At 44.0% G+C, this 17,298-nt stretch overlaps 1 protein-coding gene across 1 annotated transcript in view; it reads right to left on the reverse strand.

The window, feature by feature from the left end:
- Positions 1–17,298, reverse strand: part of LOC116985385 (patched domain-containing protein 3-like) — a 40,949-nt gene that overhangs the window by 22,430 nt on the left and 1,221 nt on the right. Inside the window, exons 2-3 of the mRNA XM_033040177.1 lie at positions 5,984–6,105; positions 5,748–5,893 (exon numbers count right to left, since the gene is read on the reverse strand). Of these exons, the coding sequence (XP_032896068.1) occupies positions 5,748–5,893; positions 5,984–6,105 (268 nt within the window). The remainder of the gene's footprint in view (positions 1–5,747; positions 5,894–5,983; positions 6,106–17,298) is intronic.

The raw sequence follows: 17,298 nt of genomic DNA on the forward strand, positions 1-17,298 counted from the left end.
TTTTAGTCTACCGGTGCGAGCCTTCAGAGACCTGAATCGCCTCCCAGAGGGTAGCAGAGTGAAAAGGTGGTTGGCAGGGTGGGATGTGTCCTGCTTGATGTTTGTGGCCCGGCGCAAGCATCGGGCCCTATATATATCATCCATGGAGGGCAGTTGAGTGTTTGTAATGCTCTGTGCAGTTTTTATAACTCTCTGCAGCGCCCTCCTCTCAGCCACAGTGCAGCTAGCAAACCACACCAGGATGCCATAGGAGAGGATACTTTCCACGACGCATCGGTAGAAGGACAGCAGCAACTGTGAGACGTTTGCTCTCCGCAGAGACCTCAGGAAATACAGCCGCTGCTGTGACTTCTTCTTAAGCTTTCTTTACCACCCTATCTACATGAGATTCCACCTTCAGGGAACTATGCAGTTATTCCTAGATCCCTCTGTTCAACTGCATTCCTCAATTCGCTACCATTTACCATGTACGTCCTATTTTGATTTGTCCTGCCAAGATGTAGCACCTCAAACTTATCAGCATTAAACTCCATCTGCCATCTTTCGGCCCACTCTTCCAAATGGCCTAAATCTCTCTGTAGACTTTGAAAATCTTCTTCATTATCCACAACCCCACCTATCTTAGTATCATCTACATACTTACTAATCCAATTTACCAAACCATCATCCAGATAATTGATGTATATGACAAACAACAGTGGACCCAACACAGATCCCCGAGGCACCCCACTAATCACCGGCCTCCAACCTGACAAAGTTATCCACCATTACTCTCTGGTATCTCCCATTCAGCCACTGTTGAATCCATCTTGCTACTCCACTATTAATACCCAACAATTGAACCTTCTTAACCACCTTTCCATGTGGAACCTTGTCAAAGGCCTTACTGAAGTCCATATAGACAACATCCACCGCTTTACCCTCATCAATTTCCCTAGTAACCTCTTCGAAAAATTCAAGAAGATTAGTCAAACAAGACCTTCCAGGCACAAATCCATGTTGACTGTTCCTAATCAGACCCTGTTTATCCAGATGATTATATATATTATCTTGAAGTATCTTTTCCATTAATTTGCCCACCACTGAGGTCAAACTAACAGGTCTATAATTGCTAGGTTTACTCTTAGAACCCTTTTTAAACAATGGAACAACATGCACAGGACCCCAATCCTCCGGCACCATTCCCGTTTTTAATGACATTTGAAATATTTCTGTCATAGCCCCTGTTATTTCTACACTAACTTCCCTCAATGTCCTAGGGAATATCCTGTCAGGACCTGGAGACTTATCCACTTTTATATTTTTCAAAAGTGTCAGTACTTCCTCTTCTTTGATCCTCATAGTTTCCATAGCTACCCTACTTCTTTCCCTTACCTCACATAATTCAATATCCTTCTCCTTGGTGAATACAGAATAAAATTGTTTAATATCTCCATCTCTTTTGGCTCTGCACATAGCTGTCCACTCTGACTCTCTAATGGACCAATTTTATCCCTCATTATCCTTTTGCTATTAATATAGCTGTAGAAACCCTTTGGATTTACTTTCACCTTACTTGCCAAAGCAACCTCATATCTTCTTTTAACTTTTCTAATTTCTTTCTTAAGATTCTTTTTACATTCTTTATACTCCTCAAGCATCTAATTTACTCCATGCTGCCTATATCTATCTATATTACTAAATCTCTGATCTTGACCGCTTTTAGCCCACTGTGCTGCGATTTCCGACAGAACGCCGCCGCCTATGGCCGTCATTTTTGGCCACCTCGCTCAGAGCCCCCCTCCACCTTACGGGTGCGGAGGATTTTCCCCATCGAATACAAATCAGAGATATTAATGTTTTTTTAAAATTCACTATTCTCTCTGCTGCAGTGAGGTGGAGGGACTATAAAACCAGGAAGTGGTGTGCCTCAATCACTCTCTGCAAGTTGGATGAAGCCATGGGTCACGCCTCTCTGAGCTCTGAATAACACTGAACAAGTGTCTACACAACTGTGAGTACCCTTAATGTGGTTTGAAAATGAAAATATGGTTTGTTTGAAGTAAAAATGCACTGCCTGCAAATTGTTGTTTGGGTGCTTTGGCTTGAAGTTGAAAGGCACTACTTACTGCAAATGGTGGCTTGGGAGCTTTGGTTTAAAGTTGAAAGGCACTACTTACTGCAAATGGTGGCTTGGGAGCTTTGGCTTGAAGTTGAAAGGCATTACTTACTGCAAATGGTGGCTTGGGTGTTTTGGCTTGAAAGGCACTTCTTACTGCAAATGGTGGCATGAAGTTGAAAGGCACTACTTACTGCAAATGGTGGATTGGGAGCTTTGGCTTGAAGTTTAAAAAATTCACCATTCTCTCTGCTGCCCCTGCTGGAGGGAGGGGGGGGAGTCTATAAAACCAGGAAGTGGTGTGCCTCACTCAGTCTCTCTAAGATGGATGAAGCCAAGAGTCTCTATGAGCTCTGAATTACACTGAACAAATGTCTACACAACTGTGAGTACCCTTAATGTGGTTTGAAAATGAAAATATGGTTTGTTTGAGTAAAAAAGGCACTGCCTGCAAATGGTTGTTTGGGTGCTTTGGCTTGAAGTTGAAAGGCACTACTTACTGCAAATGGTGGCTTGGGTGCTTTGTTTGAAATTGATAGGCACTACTTACTGCAAATGGTGGCTTGGGTGCTTTGGCTTGAGGTTGAAAGGCACTACTTACTACAAATGGTGGCTTGGGTACTTTGCTTGAAGTTGAAAGGCACTACATACTGCAAATGGTGGCTTGTGTGCTTTGGCTTGAAGTTGAAAGGCACTACTTAATGTAAATGGTGGCTTGGGTGCTTTGCTTGAAGTTGAAAGGCACTAACTGCAAATAGTGGCTTGGGTGCTTTGGCTTGAAGTTGAAATGCACTACTTACTGCAAATGGTGGCGGGTGCTTTGGCTTGAAGTTAAAAGGCACTACTGCAAATGCACTTACTTCCTGTTTGCACTGTATATTAATTTTAGATAAAACGCTACCACTTACAGCTGTGATTTTTGGCCATCTTACTCAGTCCCCCCTCCGCTGAGCAGGTGCAGTGAATTCTTCCCATCAATGAAAAATAAAATTGTTATTAGTGTTTAAAAAATGTTGAGAATCTCTCTCCTGTCAATCACACCCTGAAAGCCACACCTTTTCCAGTGGGAGGGGTTATAAAACCCGGAAATGTGGGTGTGGCTCAGTCTCTGCATGATGGGGGAGGGAGAGGTCATGACTCTGTCTGAGCTGTGAATCAACTGAACACACTGAATGTCTACTGAACTGAGTTTGGTGTTTTGTGTGGTTTTATGGTGGTTTCACCCTGCATGAAATGGTATGAAGCTGCATTTGAATTTGCTGGCCTTGGACCCTGCTTGAAGTGGAATGAAACTGCACTTGAATTTGGCGGCCTTGCATCCGGCTTGAAGTGGTATGAAACCGCACTGAATCTGGTGGCCTTGCACCCTGCTTGAAGTGGTTGGAAACTGCACTTGAATTCGGTGGCCTTGCACCCTGCTTGAAATGGTAGGAACATGGATTTGAATTTGGTGGCCTTGCACCCTGCTTGAAATAGAATTTCAAGGAATAGTCATGAGTCAACTGCCAGCCCACCAGCCATGAGTGAGCTGCCAGCAGATCAGGCTTGAGGGACTGAGCTGCCAGCAGATCAGGCTTGAGGGACTGAGCTGCCAGCAGATTAGGCTTGAGGGACTGAGTTGCCACCCCAAAAACCCATACCAGCACTCCAGAAAGCCCCCCCACTGGCCACCAATATTGCAATTGGTGGAGAGGTGGAATATTGCGTCGGGGGACCAGCCCTCCCGTGTGAACATGGGACCCAACGGGTCCCACTTAGTCTAGTAGATTTTAGATCTCTCTCTTTTTCCGAAACAAGTGTCCAATCTCCCTTGAAAACCATGGCTCTTTCCAATTATTACTCTTTCCTTTCAACCGAAGAGGGACATAAAGATTCTGTACTCTTAAAATTTCACCTTTAAATGTCCTCCATTTCTCTACTACATCCTTCCCATAAAACCAAATGTCCCAATTCACTCCTTTCGCATCTCCTCAAAGTTAGCCTTTCTCCAATCAAAAATCTCAACCCTTGGTCCAGTTCTGACCTTCTCCATAATTATATTGAAACTAATGGTATTGTGATCACTGGACCCGAACACATACCTCTGTCACCTAAACTGTCTCATTTCCTAACAGGAGGTCCAGCACTGCCCCTTCTCTAGTAGGTACTCTATGTATTGCTGCAAAAAACTATCCTGCACCCATTTTACAAACTCCAAGTCATCCAGCCCTTTTACAGAATGTGTTTCCCAGTCTATGTGTGGAAAATTGAAATATCCCACAATCATTACCTTGTGCTTACTATTAATATCTGCTATCTCCTTATATATTTGCTCTTCCAATTCTCGCTCCCCATTCCTTCTCTCTAGAGTTCCTGCCTGTCCTGCTGAGTTACTCCAGCATTTTGTGTATATCTTCAGTGTAAACTAGCATCTGCAGTTCTTTCCTACACATTCTGGATCTTGTACTTTGCTTTACTTATTGTACTTGAGTTCGACTTGATAGTGTTTATGTATAGTATAGAAAAACCATACAAAAGGCTTTTCACTATCTCAGTACACATGACAAGAATAAACATTAACCTATGTAGCAAGATCAGTGAGTTCCATGTTTTTGCATGCTACTACACCAAATGCAAATGAGATCAAGGACACAAAGAGTTTCATATGTGAGGTGTACCAGGAGAGATTTGCCACAGAAAGTGGTCTAGATCAGCATGAAAGGCTTCGACATGTTGAGCTCAGGAACCACAAAATAGGTTTTTAAGAAGGAACTGCAGATGCTGGAAAATCGAAGGTAGACAAAAGTGCTGGAAATAGGCTATTTCCTTCGCTCCATAGATGCACTTTTGTCTAACCACAAAAGAAGTCCTGGTTATGTAGAAACAGGCTGGAAATCTGTATCTTCAAAGGAGGTAGTAGGAATGGTATTAGAACTAGACTGCAACATCCACTGTCACTGAAACGTTAACATGGAGATTGCAAAGGTCATAACAACTAAGATCAATAAGCAGATAACCATATAACCATATAACAATTACAGCACGGAAACAGGCCATCTCGGCCCTACAAGTCCGCGCCGAACAATTTTTTTCCCCTTAGTCCCACCTGCCTGCACTCATACCATAACCCTCCATTCCCTTCTCATCCATATGCCTATCCAATTTATTCTTAAATGATACCAACGAACCTGCCGCCACCACTTCCACTGGAAGCTCATTCCACACCGCTACCACTCTCTGAGTAAAGAAGTTCCCCCTCATGTTACCCCTAAACTTCTGTCCCTTAATTCTGAAGTCATGTCCTCTTATCTAAGATCTAAGACAAGAGAAGGCTCATCCAGAGAACACTGGCCTTGGTGATTCCTGAACCAGAAAGGGAGGTAGATGGCACAGAGGAAAACGAGGAACATCTACAGGAAAGCAGTGGCAGCCAGACCCCATTAAAATTAAGACCAAAGATGATTCTCTTGGGAGGGGACCCCAAGAGAATAGACTTGGAAGACCTGAAACAGGCAGGTGAATTGCAAAGGGACAGGTAGAACAAGGAGAATGTTGTAAGATAATGGGTCTCATCGAGTATTACTGTTTGGGGTGTCTACGAAAGAAATCACTACTTATTTCTACTTAATTTGTAAATCATTAATTATCATACTAATAAAAAAGTCCTGACCTAGAATTAGAAAAGGTGCATTGGCAGTATTGATGGCAAATGACACTCTGCTAAATATCAGTAGTCCAAAACCTGATAGTACGGCTAATCCAGTTGATATGACTCCCAGAGCAGCAACCCAGACCTTATTCCTCACACAATCGAGCCTGAAAATAAATAACAAAGCTTTTGTAACCCATTTTATATCTTGTATTCGGTACAATTATTTGATACATCCAAGTGATTTTTTTTTTTACCTCATACAGGATATGATGGAAAAGGTTATTGTAAGGAAGTAAGTAATGGAAAAAAGTGGAATTATTACTTTGGCATTTCCTTCAAATTCTACTTGTCTTGATATGGAAGTGAAACGCGAAATCTGTAATTCAGGAAAATGACACAAATGTTACAATCATAAATGTCAAGTTACAAAAAGACTAAATACATTCCTCCAGCACATTCACACCTAATAGATTGTTTGTAACAAAATGTCTCACTAGTTAAAATAAAATGGTAAAACATAATTAGTTACGTATTATTGTAGCAATTCAAGCTTTTTGTGAGCAATCCCAGCAAATTAAAATGCACATCATGAGCCTCTGGAACCTAGATTTTCTAACTGGTTTATACTGAAAGGGAATGGGGCACACCGTGATATCAATTAAAGTTTTTATTCAGCATAAACAAAGGGGTGAGTGGTGAAGAATGTGGAGGGGCAGCACATTGGCACAGCTGGTAGAACTGCTACCTCACAGTCCCAGACACCCGGGTTCAATCTTGACCTCAGGTACTGTCAGTGTGGACTCTGCACGTTCTCTCCTTGACCGCACAAGCTTCCTTCAGGTGCTCTGGTTTCCTCCCACATTCAAAAGATGTATGGGTTTGTAGGCTCATTGGCATCTGGAAATTGCCCCAAGTCTGTCGGGAGTGAATACGAAAGTGAGATAACAAAGAACGAGCGAACGATGATCAGCTTGACTCAGTGGACTAAAGGGCCTGTTTCCATGCAATATCTTTCAATATTAGCAAATCTTTCTGAAATGGAATGTGGCAACAGGATTTGGGATAAAACCAGAAAAAAAAGGAAAAACTATGCAGGTCAGGGAGCATCTGTCACAACAGAAACAGATGAAGTTTTAGGTCAAAGATCCTTCACTCGTGATTTTGAAAACAGATTTTGGAACCTCTGCCTTGGAAAAATGATTGCAACCCGAGTCTCTCGATCTTTTCCTCTCCTCAATACCTGCTGTTGAGATGGAAGATGTTGCCAGAGCATGGCGACTGAGTGCTCATCCGAAAAAGGGGTTCCAGTAGCATCCACTACAAAATTGTTCAACTCTTTTAAATCACTACCCATGTACTTTTGTGTGGATTAATTGTACTCATGTATGGTATTTGACTGGATATCACACAGAGGTTTATCACTGTATCTGGTGCACATGACAAAAATAATAAACCAAACCAATGTACAAATAGCTTTTGACCAATACCACCTAATAATTCTACTTTTATCATAAGGTCATAAGGGATAGGAACATAATGAAGCCATTTGGCCCATCAAGTCTGCTCCACCATTTAATCATGGCTGATCTACAGTGCCCTCCATAATGTTTGGGACAAAGACCCATCATTTATTTATTTACCTCTGTACTCCACAGTTTGAGATTTGTAATAGAAAAAAATCACATGTGGTTAAAGTGCACATTGTCAGATGTTATTAAAGGCCATTTTTATACATTTTGGTTTCACTATTAGAAATTACAACTGTGTTTATACATAGTCCCCCCTTTTCAGGGTACCATAATGTTTGGTACACATGGCTTCACAGGTGTTTGTAATTGCCTCCTTAATGCAGATATAAGAGAGCTCTCAGCACGTAGTCTTTCCTCCAATCTTTCCATCACATTTGCTGTTTATCAACATGAGGACCAAATTTGTGCCAATGAAAGTCAAATAAGCCATTATGAGACTGAAAAACAAGAATAAAACTGTTAGACACATCAGCCAAACCTTAGGCTTACCAAAATCAACTGTTTGGAACATCATTAAGAAGAAAGAGAGCACTGGTGAGCTTACTAATTGCAAAGGTACTGGCAGGCCAAGGAAAACCTCCACAGCTGATGACAGAAGAATTCTCTCTATGATAAAGAAAAGTCCCCAAACAGCTGTCCGAGAGATCAGAAACACTCGTCAGGAGTGGATATGTCAATGTCCACTGTCCGCAGAAGACTTCATTAAAAGAAATACAGAGGCTACACTGCAAGATGCAAACCAATAGTTAGTTGCAAAAATATAATGGCCAGGTTACAGCTTGCCAAGAAGTACGTAAAAGAGCAACCACAGTTCTTGAAAAAGTTCTTTTGGACAGACGAGATGATTAACTTATATCAGAGTGTTGGCAAGAACAAAGTATGGAGGAGAGAAGGAACTGCCCAAGATCCAAAGCATACCACCTCATCTTTGAAACACGGTGGTGGTGGTGTTATGGCCTGGGCATGTATGGCCGCTGAAGGTACTGGTTCACTTAAGTTCATTGATCATACAACTGCTGATGGTAGTAGCAGATTCAGATTCAGATCAGATTCAGATTCAACTTTAATTGTCATTGTCAGTGTACAGTACAGAGACAACGAAATGCAGTTAGCATCTCCCTGGAGAGCGACATAGAATATGATTTCAATAAATAAATCTATTTACATGCATACAGTCATAGTGTTTTTCCTGTGGGAGGAGTGTCCAGGGGGGGGGGGGTGATTGGCAGTCACCGAGGTACAGTGTTGAGTAGTGTGACAGCTGCAGGGATGAAGCTGTTCCTGGACCTGCTGGTCCGGCCACGGAGAGACCTGTAGCGCCTCCCGGATGGTAGGAGGGTAAACAGTCCATGGTTGGGGTGAGAGCAGTCCTTGGCGATGCTGAGCGCCCTTCGTAGACAACGCTTGCTTTGGACAGACTCAAGGGTTGAGATTTTTGATTGGAGAAAGGCTAACTTTGATGAGATGCGAGATGATTTAAAAGGAGTGGACTGGGACATTTTGTTTTATGGGAAAGATGTAGAAGAGAAATGGTGGACATTTAAAGGGGAAATTTTAAGAGTACAGAATCTTTATGTTCCTGTTCGGTTGAAAGGAAACAGTAAAAATTGGAAAGAGCCCTGGTTTTCAAGGGAAATTGGACATCTTGTTCGGAAAAAGAGGGAGATCTACAATAATTACAGGCAGCATGAAGTAAATGAGGTGCTTGTGGAGTATAAGGAATGTAAAAAGAATCTTAAGAAAGAAATTAGAAAAGCTAAAAGAAGATACGAGGTTGCTTTGGCAAGTAAGGTGAAAGTAAATCCAAAGGGTTTCTACAGCTATATTAATAGCAAAAGGATAACGAGTGATAAAATTGGTCCATTGGAGAAACAGAGTGGGCAGCTATCTGCAGAGCCAAAAGAGATGGGGGAGATATTGAACAATTTCTTTTCTTCGGTATTCACCAAGGAGAAGGATATTGAATTATGTGAGGTAAGGGAAACGAGTAGAGTAGTTATGGATACTATGAGTTTCAAAGTAAAAGAAGTACTGACACTTTTGAAAAATATAAAAGTGGATAAGTCTCCAGGACCTGACAGGATATTCCCTAGGACATTGAGGGAAGTTAGTGTAGAAATAGCCGGGGCTATGACAGAAATATTTCAAATGTCATTAGAAACGGGAATAGTCCCCGAGGATTGGCGTACTGCGCATGTTGTTCCATTGTTTAAAAAGGGTTCTAAGAGTAAACCTAGCAATTATAGACCTGTTAGTTTGACTTCAGTGGTGGGCAAATTAATGGAAAAGATACTTAGAGATAATATATATAAGCATCTGGATAAACAGGGTCTGATTAGGAACAGTCAACATGGATTTGCGCCTGGAAGGTCATGTTTGACTAATCTTCTTGAATTTTTTGAAGAGGTTACTAGGGAAATTGACGAGGGTAAAGCAGTGGATGTTGTCTATATGGACTTTAGTAAGGCCTTTGACAAGGTTCCTCATGGAAGGTTGGTTAAGAAGGTTAAACTGTTGGGTATAAATGCAGGAATAGCAAGATGGATTCAGCAGTGGCTGAATGGGAGAAGACAGAGGGTAATGGTGGATGGCTGTTTGTCAGGTTGGAGGCAGGTGACTAGTGGGGTGCCTCAGGGATCTGTGTTGGGTCCTTTGTTGTTTGTCATGTACATCAATGATCTGGATGAAGGGGTGGTAAATTGGATTAGTAAGTATGCAGATGATACCAAGATAGGGGGTGTTGTGGATAATGAAGAGGATTTCCAAAGTCTACAGAGTGATTTAGGCCATTTGGAAAAATGGGCTGAAAGATGGCAGATGGTGTTTAATGCTGATAAATGAGGTGTTACACCTTGGCAGGACAAATCAAAATAGGACGTACATGATAAATGGTAGGGAATTGAAGAATACAGTTGAACAGAGGGATCTGGGAATAACCGTGCATAGTTCCTTGAAGGTGGAATCTCATATAGATAGGGTGGTAAAGAAAGCTTTTGGTATGCTAGCCTTTATAAATCAGAGCATTGAGTATAGAAGCTGGGATGTAATGTTAAAATTGTACAAGGCATTGGTGAGACCAAATCTGGAGTATGGTGTACAATTTTGGTCGCCCAATTATAGGAAGGATGTCAACAAAATAGATAGAGTACAGAGGAGATTTACTAGAATGTTGCCTGGGTTTCAACAACTAAGTTAGAGATAGGTTGAATAAGTTAGGTCTTTATTCTCTGGAGCGCAGAAGGTTAAGGGGGGACTTGATAGAGGTCTTTAAAATGATGAGAGGGATAGACAGAGTTGATGTGATCAAGCTTTTCCCTTTGAGAAGAGAGAAGATTCAAACAAGAGGACATGACTTCAGAATTAAGGGACAGAAGTTTAGGGGTAACATGAGGGGGAACTTCTTTACTCAGAGAGTGGTAGCGGTGTGGAATGAGCTTCCAGTGGAAGTGGTGGCGGCAGGTTCGTTGGTATCATTTAAAAATAAATTGGATAGGCATATGGATGAGAAGGGAATGGAGGGTTATGGTATGAGTGCAGGCAGGTGGGACTAAGGGAAAAAAGTTGTTCGGCACGGACTTGTAGGGCCGAGATGGCCTGTTTCCGTGCTGTAATTGTTATATGGTTATATGGAGGGGAACGAGGAACCGGTGATGCGTTGGGCAATTTTCACCACCCTCTGCAGTGCTTTCCGGTCGGAGACAGAGCAGTTGCCATACCATACTGTGATACAGTTGGTAAGGATACTCTCGATGGTGCAGCGGTAGAAGTTCACCAGAATCTGAGGAGGCAGATGGACCTTCTTCAGTCTCCTCAGGAAGAAGAGACACTGGTGAGCCTTTTTGACCAGAGTTGAGGTATTGTGGGTCCAAGAGAGGTCATCGGAGATGTTGACCCCCAGGAACCTGAAGCTGGAAACACGTTCCACCTCCGTCCCGTTGATGTTGATGTGGATGGGGGTGTGCATGCCGCCCCTAGACTTCCTGAAGTCTACAATGAGCTCCTTGGTCTTCTTGGAGTTAAGGGCCAGGTTGTTGTCAGCGCACCATGCTGCTAGGAGCTGGACCTCCTCCCTATAGGCCGACATCGTTGTTGCTGATGAGGCCAATCACCGTTGTATCATCTGCATACTTGATGATGGTGTTAGTACCATGTACTGGTGTGCAGTTGTAGGTGAAGAGGGAGTAGAGGAGGGGGCTCAGCACACAGCCCTGTGGAACGCCGGTGTTCAGGGTGAGGGTTGAAGAGGTGTGCTTGTCTAACCTAACAGACTGGGGTCTGTTGGTTAGAAAGTCCAGTATCCAGTTGCAGAGGGAGGGGTCGATGCCCAGGTTACCGAGTTTGGTGATCAGTTTAGAGGGTATAATGGTGTTGAATGCTGAGCTGTAATCGATGAACAGCATTCTTACGTAAGTGTCTCTGTTGTCGAGGTGGGGGAGGGCGGAGTGAAGTGCCGTTGAGATGGCATCCTCCGTAATCCTGTTCTTGCGGTAGGCAAACTGATAGGGATCCAATGTGGGGGGTAGGCAGCCTTTGAGGTGTGCCAGGACCAGCCTCTCGAAGCACTTGGTGATGATGGGAGTAAGTGCAACTGGGCGGAAGTCGTTGAGGCTTGCCGCAGTGGAGTGTTTTGGCACCGGCACGAAGGAGGTGGTTTTAAGGCACGTGGGGACAACTGCTTGGGCAAGTGACAGGTTGAAGATGTTAGTCCAGACGTCTGTCAGCTGCGCAGCACAGGCCCTGAGGACGCGCCCGGGGATGCCGTCAGGGCCAGCGGCCTTAAGTGCATTAGTCCTACTCAGTGCCACGTAGCAAAATGAATTCTTAAGTGTATAGACACATCCTATCAGCTCAATTTCAAATAAATGCCTCAAAACTCATTGGCTGACGGTTCATTCTACAGCAATACTATGATCCCAAACATACTGCTAAAGCAACAAAGGAATTTTTCAAAGCTAAAAAATGATAAATTCTTGAGTGGTCAAGTCAATCACCCGATCTGAAGGCAATTGAGCATGCCTTTTATATGCTGAAGAGAGAACTGAAGGGGACTAGCCCCCAAAACAAGCATAAGCTAAAGATGGCTGCAATACATTCCTGGCAGAGCATCACATTGCATGAAAAGGATATGCAACAAAATACTAAACATGACTACTTTCATTTATATGACATTGCTGCGTCCCAAATATTACGGTGCCCTGAAATGGGGGGACTATGTATAAACACTGCTGTAATTTCTACATGGTGAAATCAAAATGTATACAAATGGCCTTTATTAAAATCTGACAATGTGCACTTTAAGCACATGTGATTTTTTTCTATTACAAATCTCAAATTGTGGAGAAGCAAATAAATAAATGAATCATTGTCCCAAACATTAAGGAGGGCACTTCTCTCCTTTTGAAACCCATTCATTTGCCTTCTTCCCATAACCCCTTACTGGTACTAATCAAGATTTTTTATCTAGCTCTGCCTTTGACTTGGCCTCCACAGTCTTCTGTGGCGAAGAATTGCACAGATTCACCACCCTCTGACTAAAGACATTCCTCATCTTCCTAAAGGAACGTCCCTTAATTCTGAGGCTATAACCACTAATTCTAGACTCTCCCACTAGTGAAAACATCCCCTCCACATCCACTCTATCCAGGCCTTTCATTATTCGGTAAGTTTCAATGAGGATTCCCCCCTTATCCTTCTAAACTCTAGCGAGTACAGGCCCAGTGCCATCAAACGCTCATCATATGTTTAGGAAGGAACCGCAGATGCTGGCTTAAATCGAAGATAGACACAAAACGCTGGAGTAAATCTGCGGGATGGGCAGCATCACTGGAGAGAAGGAATGGGTGACGTTTCGGGTCGAGACCCTTCTTCAGACTGGTTAGTGATAAGGGAAACTAAAAATATAGACAATTATTGTAGATCATGCAGGAGTAATATGTATATAAAGCTATAAAAAATAACTATCATCTACAGTAAAGCAATGGCGGATATACTACAATGGCGGATATACCCTGAGGATTGGAGGGTAGCTAATGTAACCCCACTTTTTAAAAAGGGAGGGAGAGAGAAAATGGGGAATTACAGATCAGTTAGTCCAACATCGGTAGTGGGGAAACTGCTAGAGTCAGTTATTAAAGATGGGATAGCAGCACATTTGGAAAGTGGTGAAATCATTGGACAAAGTCAGCATGGATTTACGAAAGGTAAATCATGTCTGACGAATCTTATAGAATTTTTCGAGGATGTAACTAGTAGAGTGGATAAGGGAGAACCAGTGGATGTGTTATATCTGGACTTTCAGAAAGCTTTCGACAAGGTCCCACATAAGAGATTAGTATACAAACTTAAAGCACACGGTATTGGGGGTTCAGTATTGATGTGGATAGAGAACTAGCTGGCAAACAGGAAGCAGAGTAGGAGTAAACGGGTCATTTTCAGAATGGCAGGCAGTGACTAGTGGGGTACCGCAAGGCTCAGTGCCAGGACCCCAGCTATTTACAATATATATTAATGATTTGGACGAGTGAATTGAATGCAATATCTCCAGGTTTGCGGATGACACGAAGATGGGGGGCAGTGTTAGCTATGAGGAGGATGCTAGGAGGCTGCAAGGTGACTTGGATAGGCTGGGTGAGTGGGCTAATGCATGGCAGATGCAGTATAATGTGGATAAATGTGAGGTTATCCACTTTGGTGGCAAAAACAGGAAAGTAGACTTTATTTCTAAATGGTGGCAGATTAGGAAAAGGGGATATGCAACGAGACCTGGGTGTCATGGTACACCAGTCATTGAAAGTAGGCATGCAGGTGCAACAGGTAGTGAAGAAAGCGAATGGTATGTTAGCATTCATAGCAAAAGGATTTGAGTATAGGAGCAGGGAGGTTCTACTGCAGTTGTACAGGGTCTTGGTGAGACCACACCTGGAGTATTGCGTTCAGTTTTGGTCTCCAAATCTGAGGAAGGACATTATTGCCATAGAGGGAGTGCTGAGAAGGTTCACCAGACTGATTCCTGGGATGTCAGGACTTTCATATGAGGAAAGACTGGATAGACTCGGCTTATACTCGCTAGAATTTAGGAGATTTAGGAGGGGGGATCTTATAGAAACTTACAAAATTCTTAAGGGGTTGGACAGGCTAGATGCAGGAAGATTGTTCCCGATGTTGGGGAAGTCCAGGACAAGGGGTCACAGCTTAAGGATAGAGGGGAAATCCTTTAGGACCGAGATAAGAAAAACATTTTTCACACAGAGAGTGGTGAATCTCTGGAACTCTCTGCCACAGAAGGTAGTTGAGGTCAGTTAATTGGCTATATTTAAGAGGGAGTTAGGTGTGGCTCTTGTAGCTAAAGGGATCAGGGGGTATGGAGAGAAGGCAGGTACAGGATACTGAGTTGGATGATCAGCCATGATCATATTGAATGGCGGTGCAGGCTCGAAGGGCCGAATGGCCTACTCATGCACCTATTTTCTATGTTTCTATGTTTCAAGAAGGAACTACAGATGCTGGAAAATCGAAGGTAGACAAAAGTGCTGGAGAAACTCAGCGGGTGAGGCAGCATCTGTGGAGCGAAGGAAATAGGCAATGTTTCAGGCCGAAACACTTCTTCAGACTGATGCAGGGTGGGGTGGGGGGGGAGAAGAAGAAAGGAAGAGGAGCCAGAGGGCTGAGAAGGGGAGGAGACAGCAAGGGCTACCGGAAATTGGAGAAGTCAATGTTCAAGCCGCTGGAGTGCAGACTGCCCAAGCGGAATGTGAGGTGCTGCTCCTCCAATCTCCACCAGAAAGCCGCTGTGTGTAGTCGGATAACTGTGTGTGGAGTTGGGAGGTGCTGTGTGGTGCCGCGGCCGATGAGTGGAGTCCCTCCCCCCCCCACACACCCCCTTCTCCCTCAACACACCCCCCTTCCGCCCTCTCCTCCCACCCCACCTTTACCCCTCTCCCCCACACCACCACCCTTTCCCCCACCACCACCCCCTTCCCCCACACCACCCAGGGCCGGATTTACGTATAAGCTTGACAAGCTTAAGCTTAGGGCCTCTAGATCTAGGGGGGGCTCGCAGAGCCGGATTTACCAATAGGCTTCATAGGCTGAAGCCTAGGGCCTCGAAATCTAGGGGGCCTCCGGCCAAGGCAGGACACCTGCCGTTCAACTCTGGGCGGGCCCCCCTCTCTATCTCTCTCTCAATCTCCGTCTGCCCGCCATCCGCATCGTGTCCGGGCCGCTGGGCTCCGCTCGCTCCTCATCCGCCGGCACGGCAGGCCGCCTTACACATGCGCACTGCTACGGCCAGCACATCCTCCTCCCTGCACATGCGCACAACCACGGCCAGCACTTCATCGGCCGCCCTGCGCATGCGCACTGCCACGGCAACTGGTCAGCGCTGGGCACTTTCTCCCTCGCTTTGAATTGTGGGAGATCTGGCCACCATTGCTGACCGGTCGCCGCCTCACCGCTACCGCTGAAAACCAACGTAGAATCACTCCCTGACCCTGAATCTAGAGTAACTCTTGCTTCTGGTTTCCTGATCCTCCATAAATATTCTAAATGGAATTTAAACTGGAGGTGGTGGAGGGCTGAACAATAACAACCTATTGCATTTTATCTGTTTATTTATTGTGTATATATATGGTCTATGGTATATAAACAAACTGAACTTTTATCTCCTGTTCTGTATTATGTTTACATATTCTATTGTGCTGCAGCAAGCAAGAATTTCATTGTCCTATCTGGGACACATGACAATAAAACTCTCTTGACTTGGACTTAAGCAAATAAGGACCACACACACGTGTGTGTGTGTGTGTGTGTGTGTGTGTGTGTGTGTGTGTGTGTGTGTGTGTGTGTGTGTGCACAAAAAAGCTGGTAAGGCAGCATCTATGGAGCGAAGGAATAGACAATGTTTCGGGTCGAGTCCCTTCTTCAGATTAATGTCCGGGGTGGGGAACACAAAAAAGAAAGGATGAGGCGGAGACAGTAGGGGGGGGGGGGGGGGGGGGAACACGAAAAAGAAAGGAAGAGGCGGAGACAGTAGGCTGTGGGAGAGCTGGGAATGGGAGGGGAAGGAGGGGGAAAGCAAGGACTACCTGAAATTAGAGAAGCCAATGTTCATAACGCTGGGGTGTAAACTACCCAAGCAAATATGAGGTGCTGCTCCTCCAATATGAGGTGGACCTCACTCTGGCCACGGAGGAGGCCCAGGACAGAAAGGTCGGATTCGGAATGGGAAGGGGAAGTGAAGTGTTGAGCCACCGGGAGATCATGTTGGTTATTGCGAACTGACTGGAGGTGTTGTGCGAAACGATCGCCAAGCATGCGCTTGGTCTCACCGAGGTTGACCATACGCTGAATAATCCAGCCACATTTTTGTTTGGAAGTGGAAATAAATAATAGAACTTGCATTAATTGCAATGTGTAAAAAGAGTTGAGATACTGTATTATAATTTTGCTGCATGTCATTGTGGTATATATCATGTCTTGATTGGTGAATATGTTTAGTTTGTAACTTTATTTGAAGCAGAAATAATATGCGAATGCTTCATTGAGCATAATTCCGACTGGTAACTACGCACTTCGTCCGAGCACATTATCGCACGCGTCATGTAAGCCGTCTTAAATGACCACTTAAACTGTCATTTGGCAACCTAAAAAGCTGCCAAGGTTGCCCGGCTGACAACAGAGAAAAAAATTAATTGAGAGCCCTGCAAGGTGTATAATATTTTTTTACACTGTCATAGGCCTTTCTTACATATGCTGTCACAACACACTGTAGTCTCTAAATAACCCTTCAGTAAATTTTCTTTGCCCTCTATTTCAGAATAATAGTGTTTTATGCCAATAACTCAACACTAGCACTGGCAATAAATAAATAAATAGCGCGGCTTTCAAGCCCCTTATCTCATTGGCCACGCTCGGCTGCGAATCGGTGTCAATCTGGTGGACCATCTTCCTCTAGTTGTGGGGGTGGGGGATTGGGAGGGTCCTCACAAGTGGAACAGCTCTTCATCTAAATCCGGCCCTGGCACCACCCTCTCTCCCACACC

This window comes from Amblyraja radiata, chromosome 2, assembly GCF_010909765.2.
Source record: "Amblyraja radiata isolate CabotCenter1 chromosome 2, sAmbRad1.1.pri, whole genome shotgun sequence".
Lineage (NCBI taxonomy): Eukaryota > Metazoa > Chordata > Chondrichthyes > Rajiformes > Rajidae > Amblyraja > Amblyraja radiata.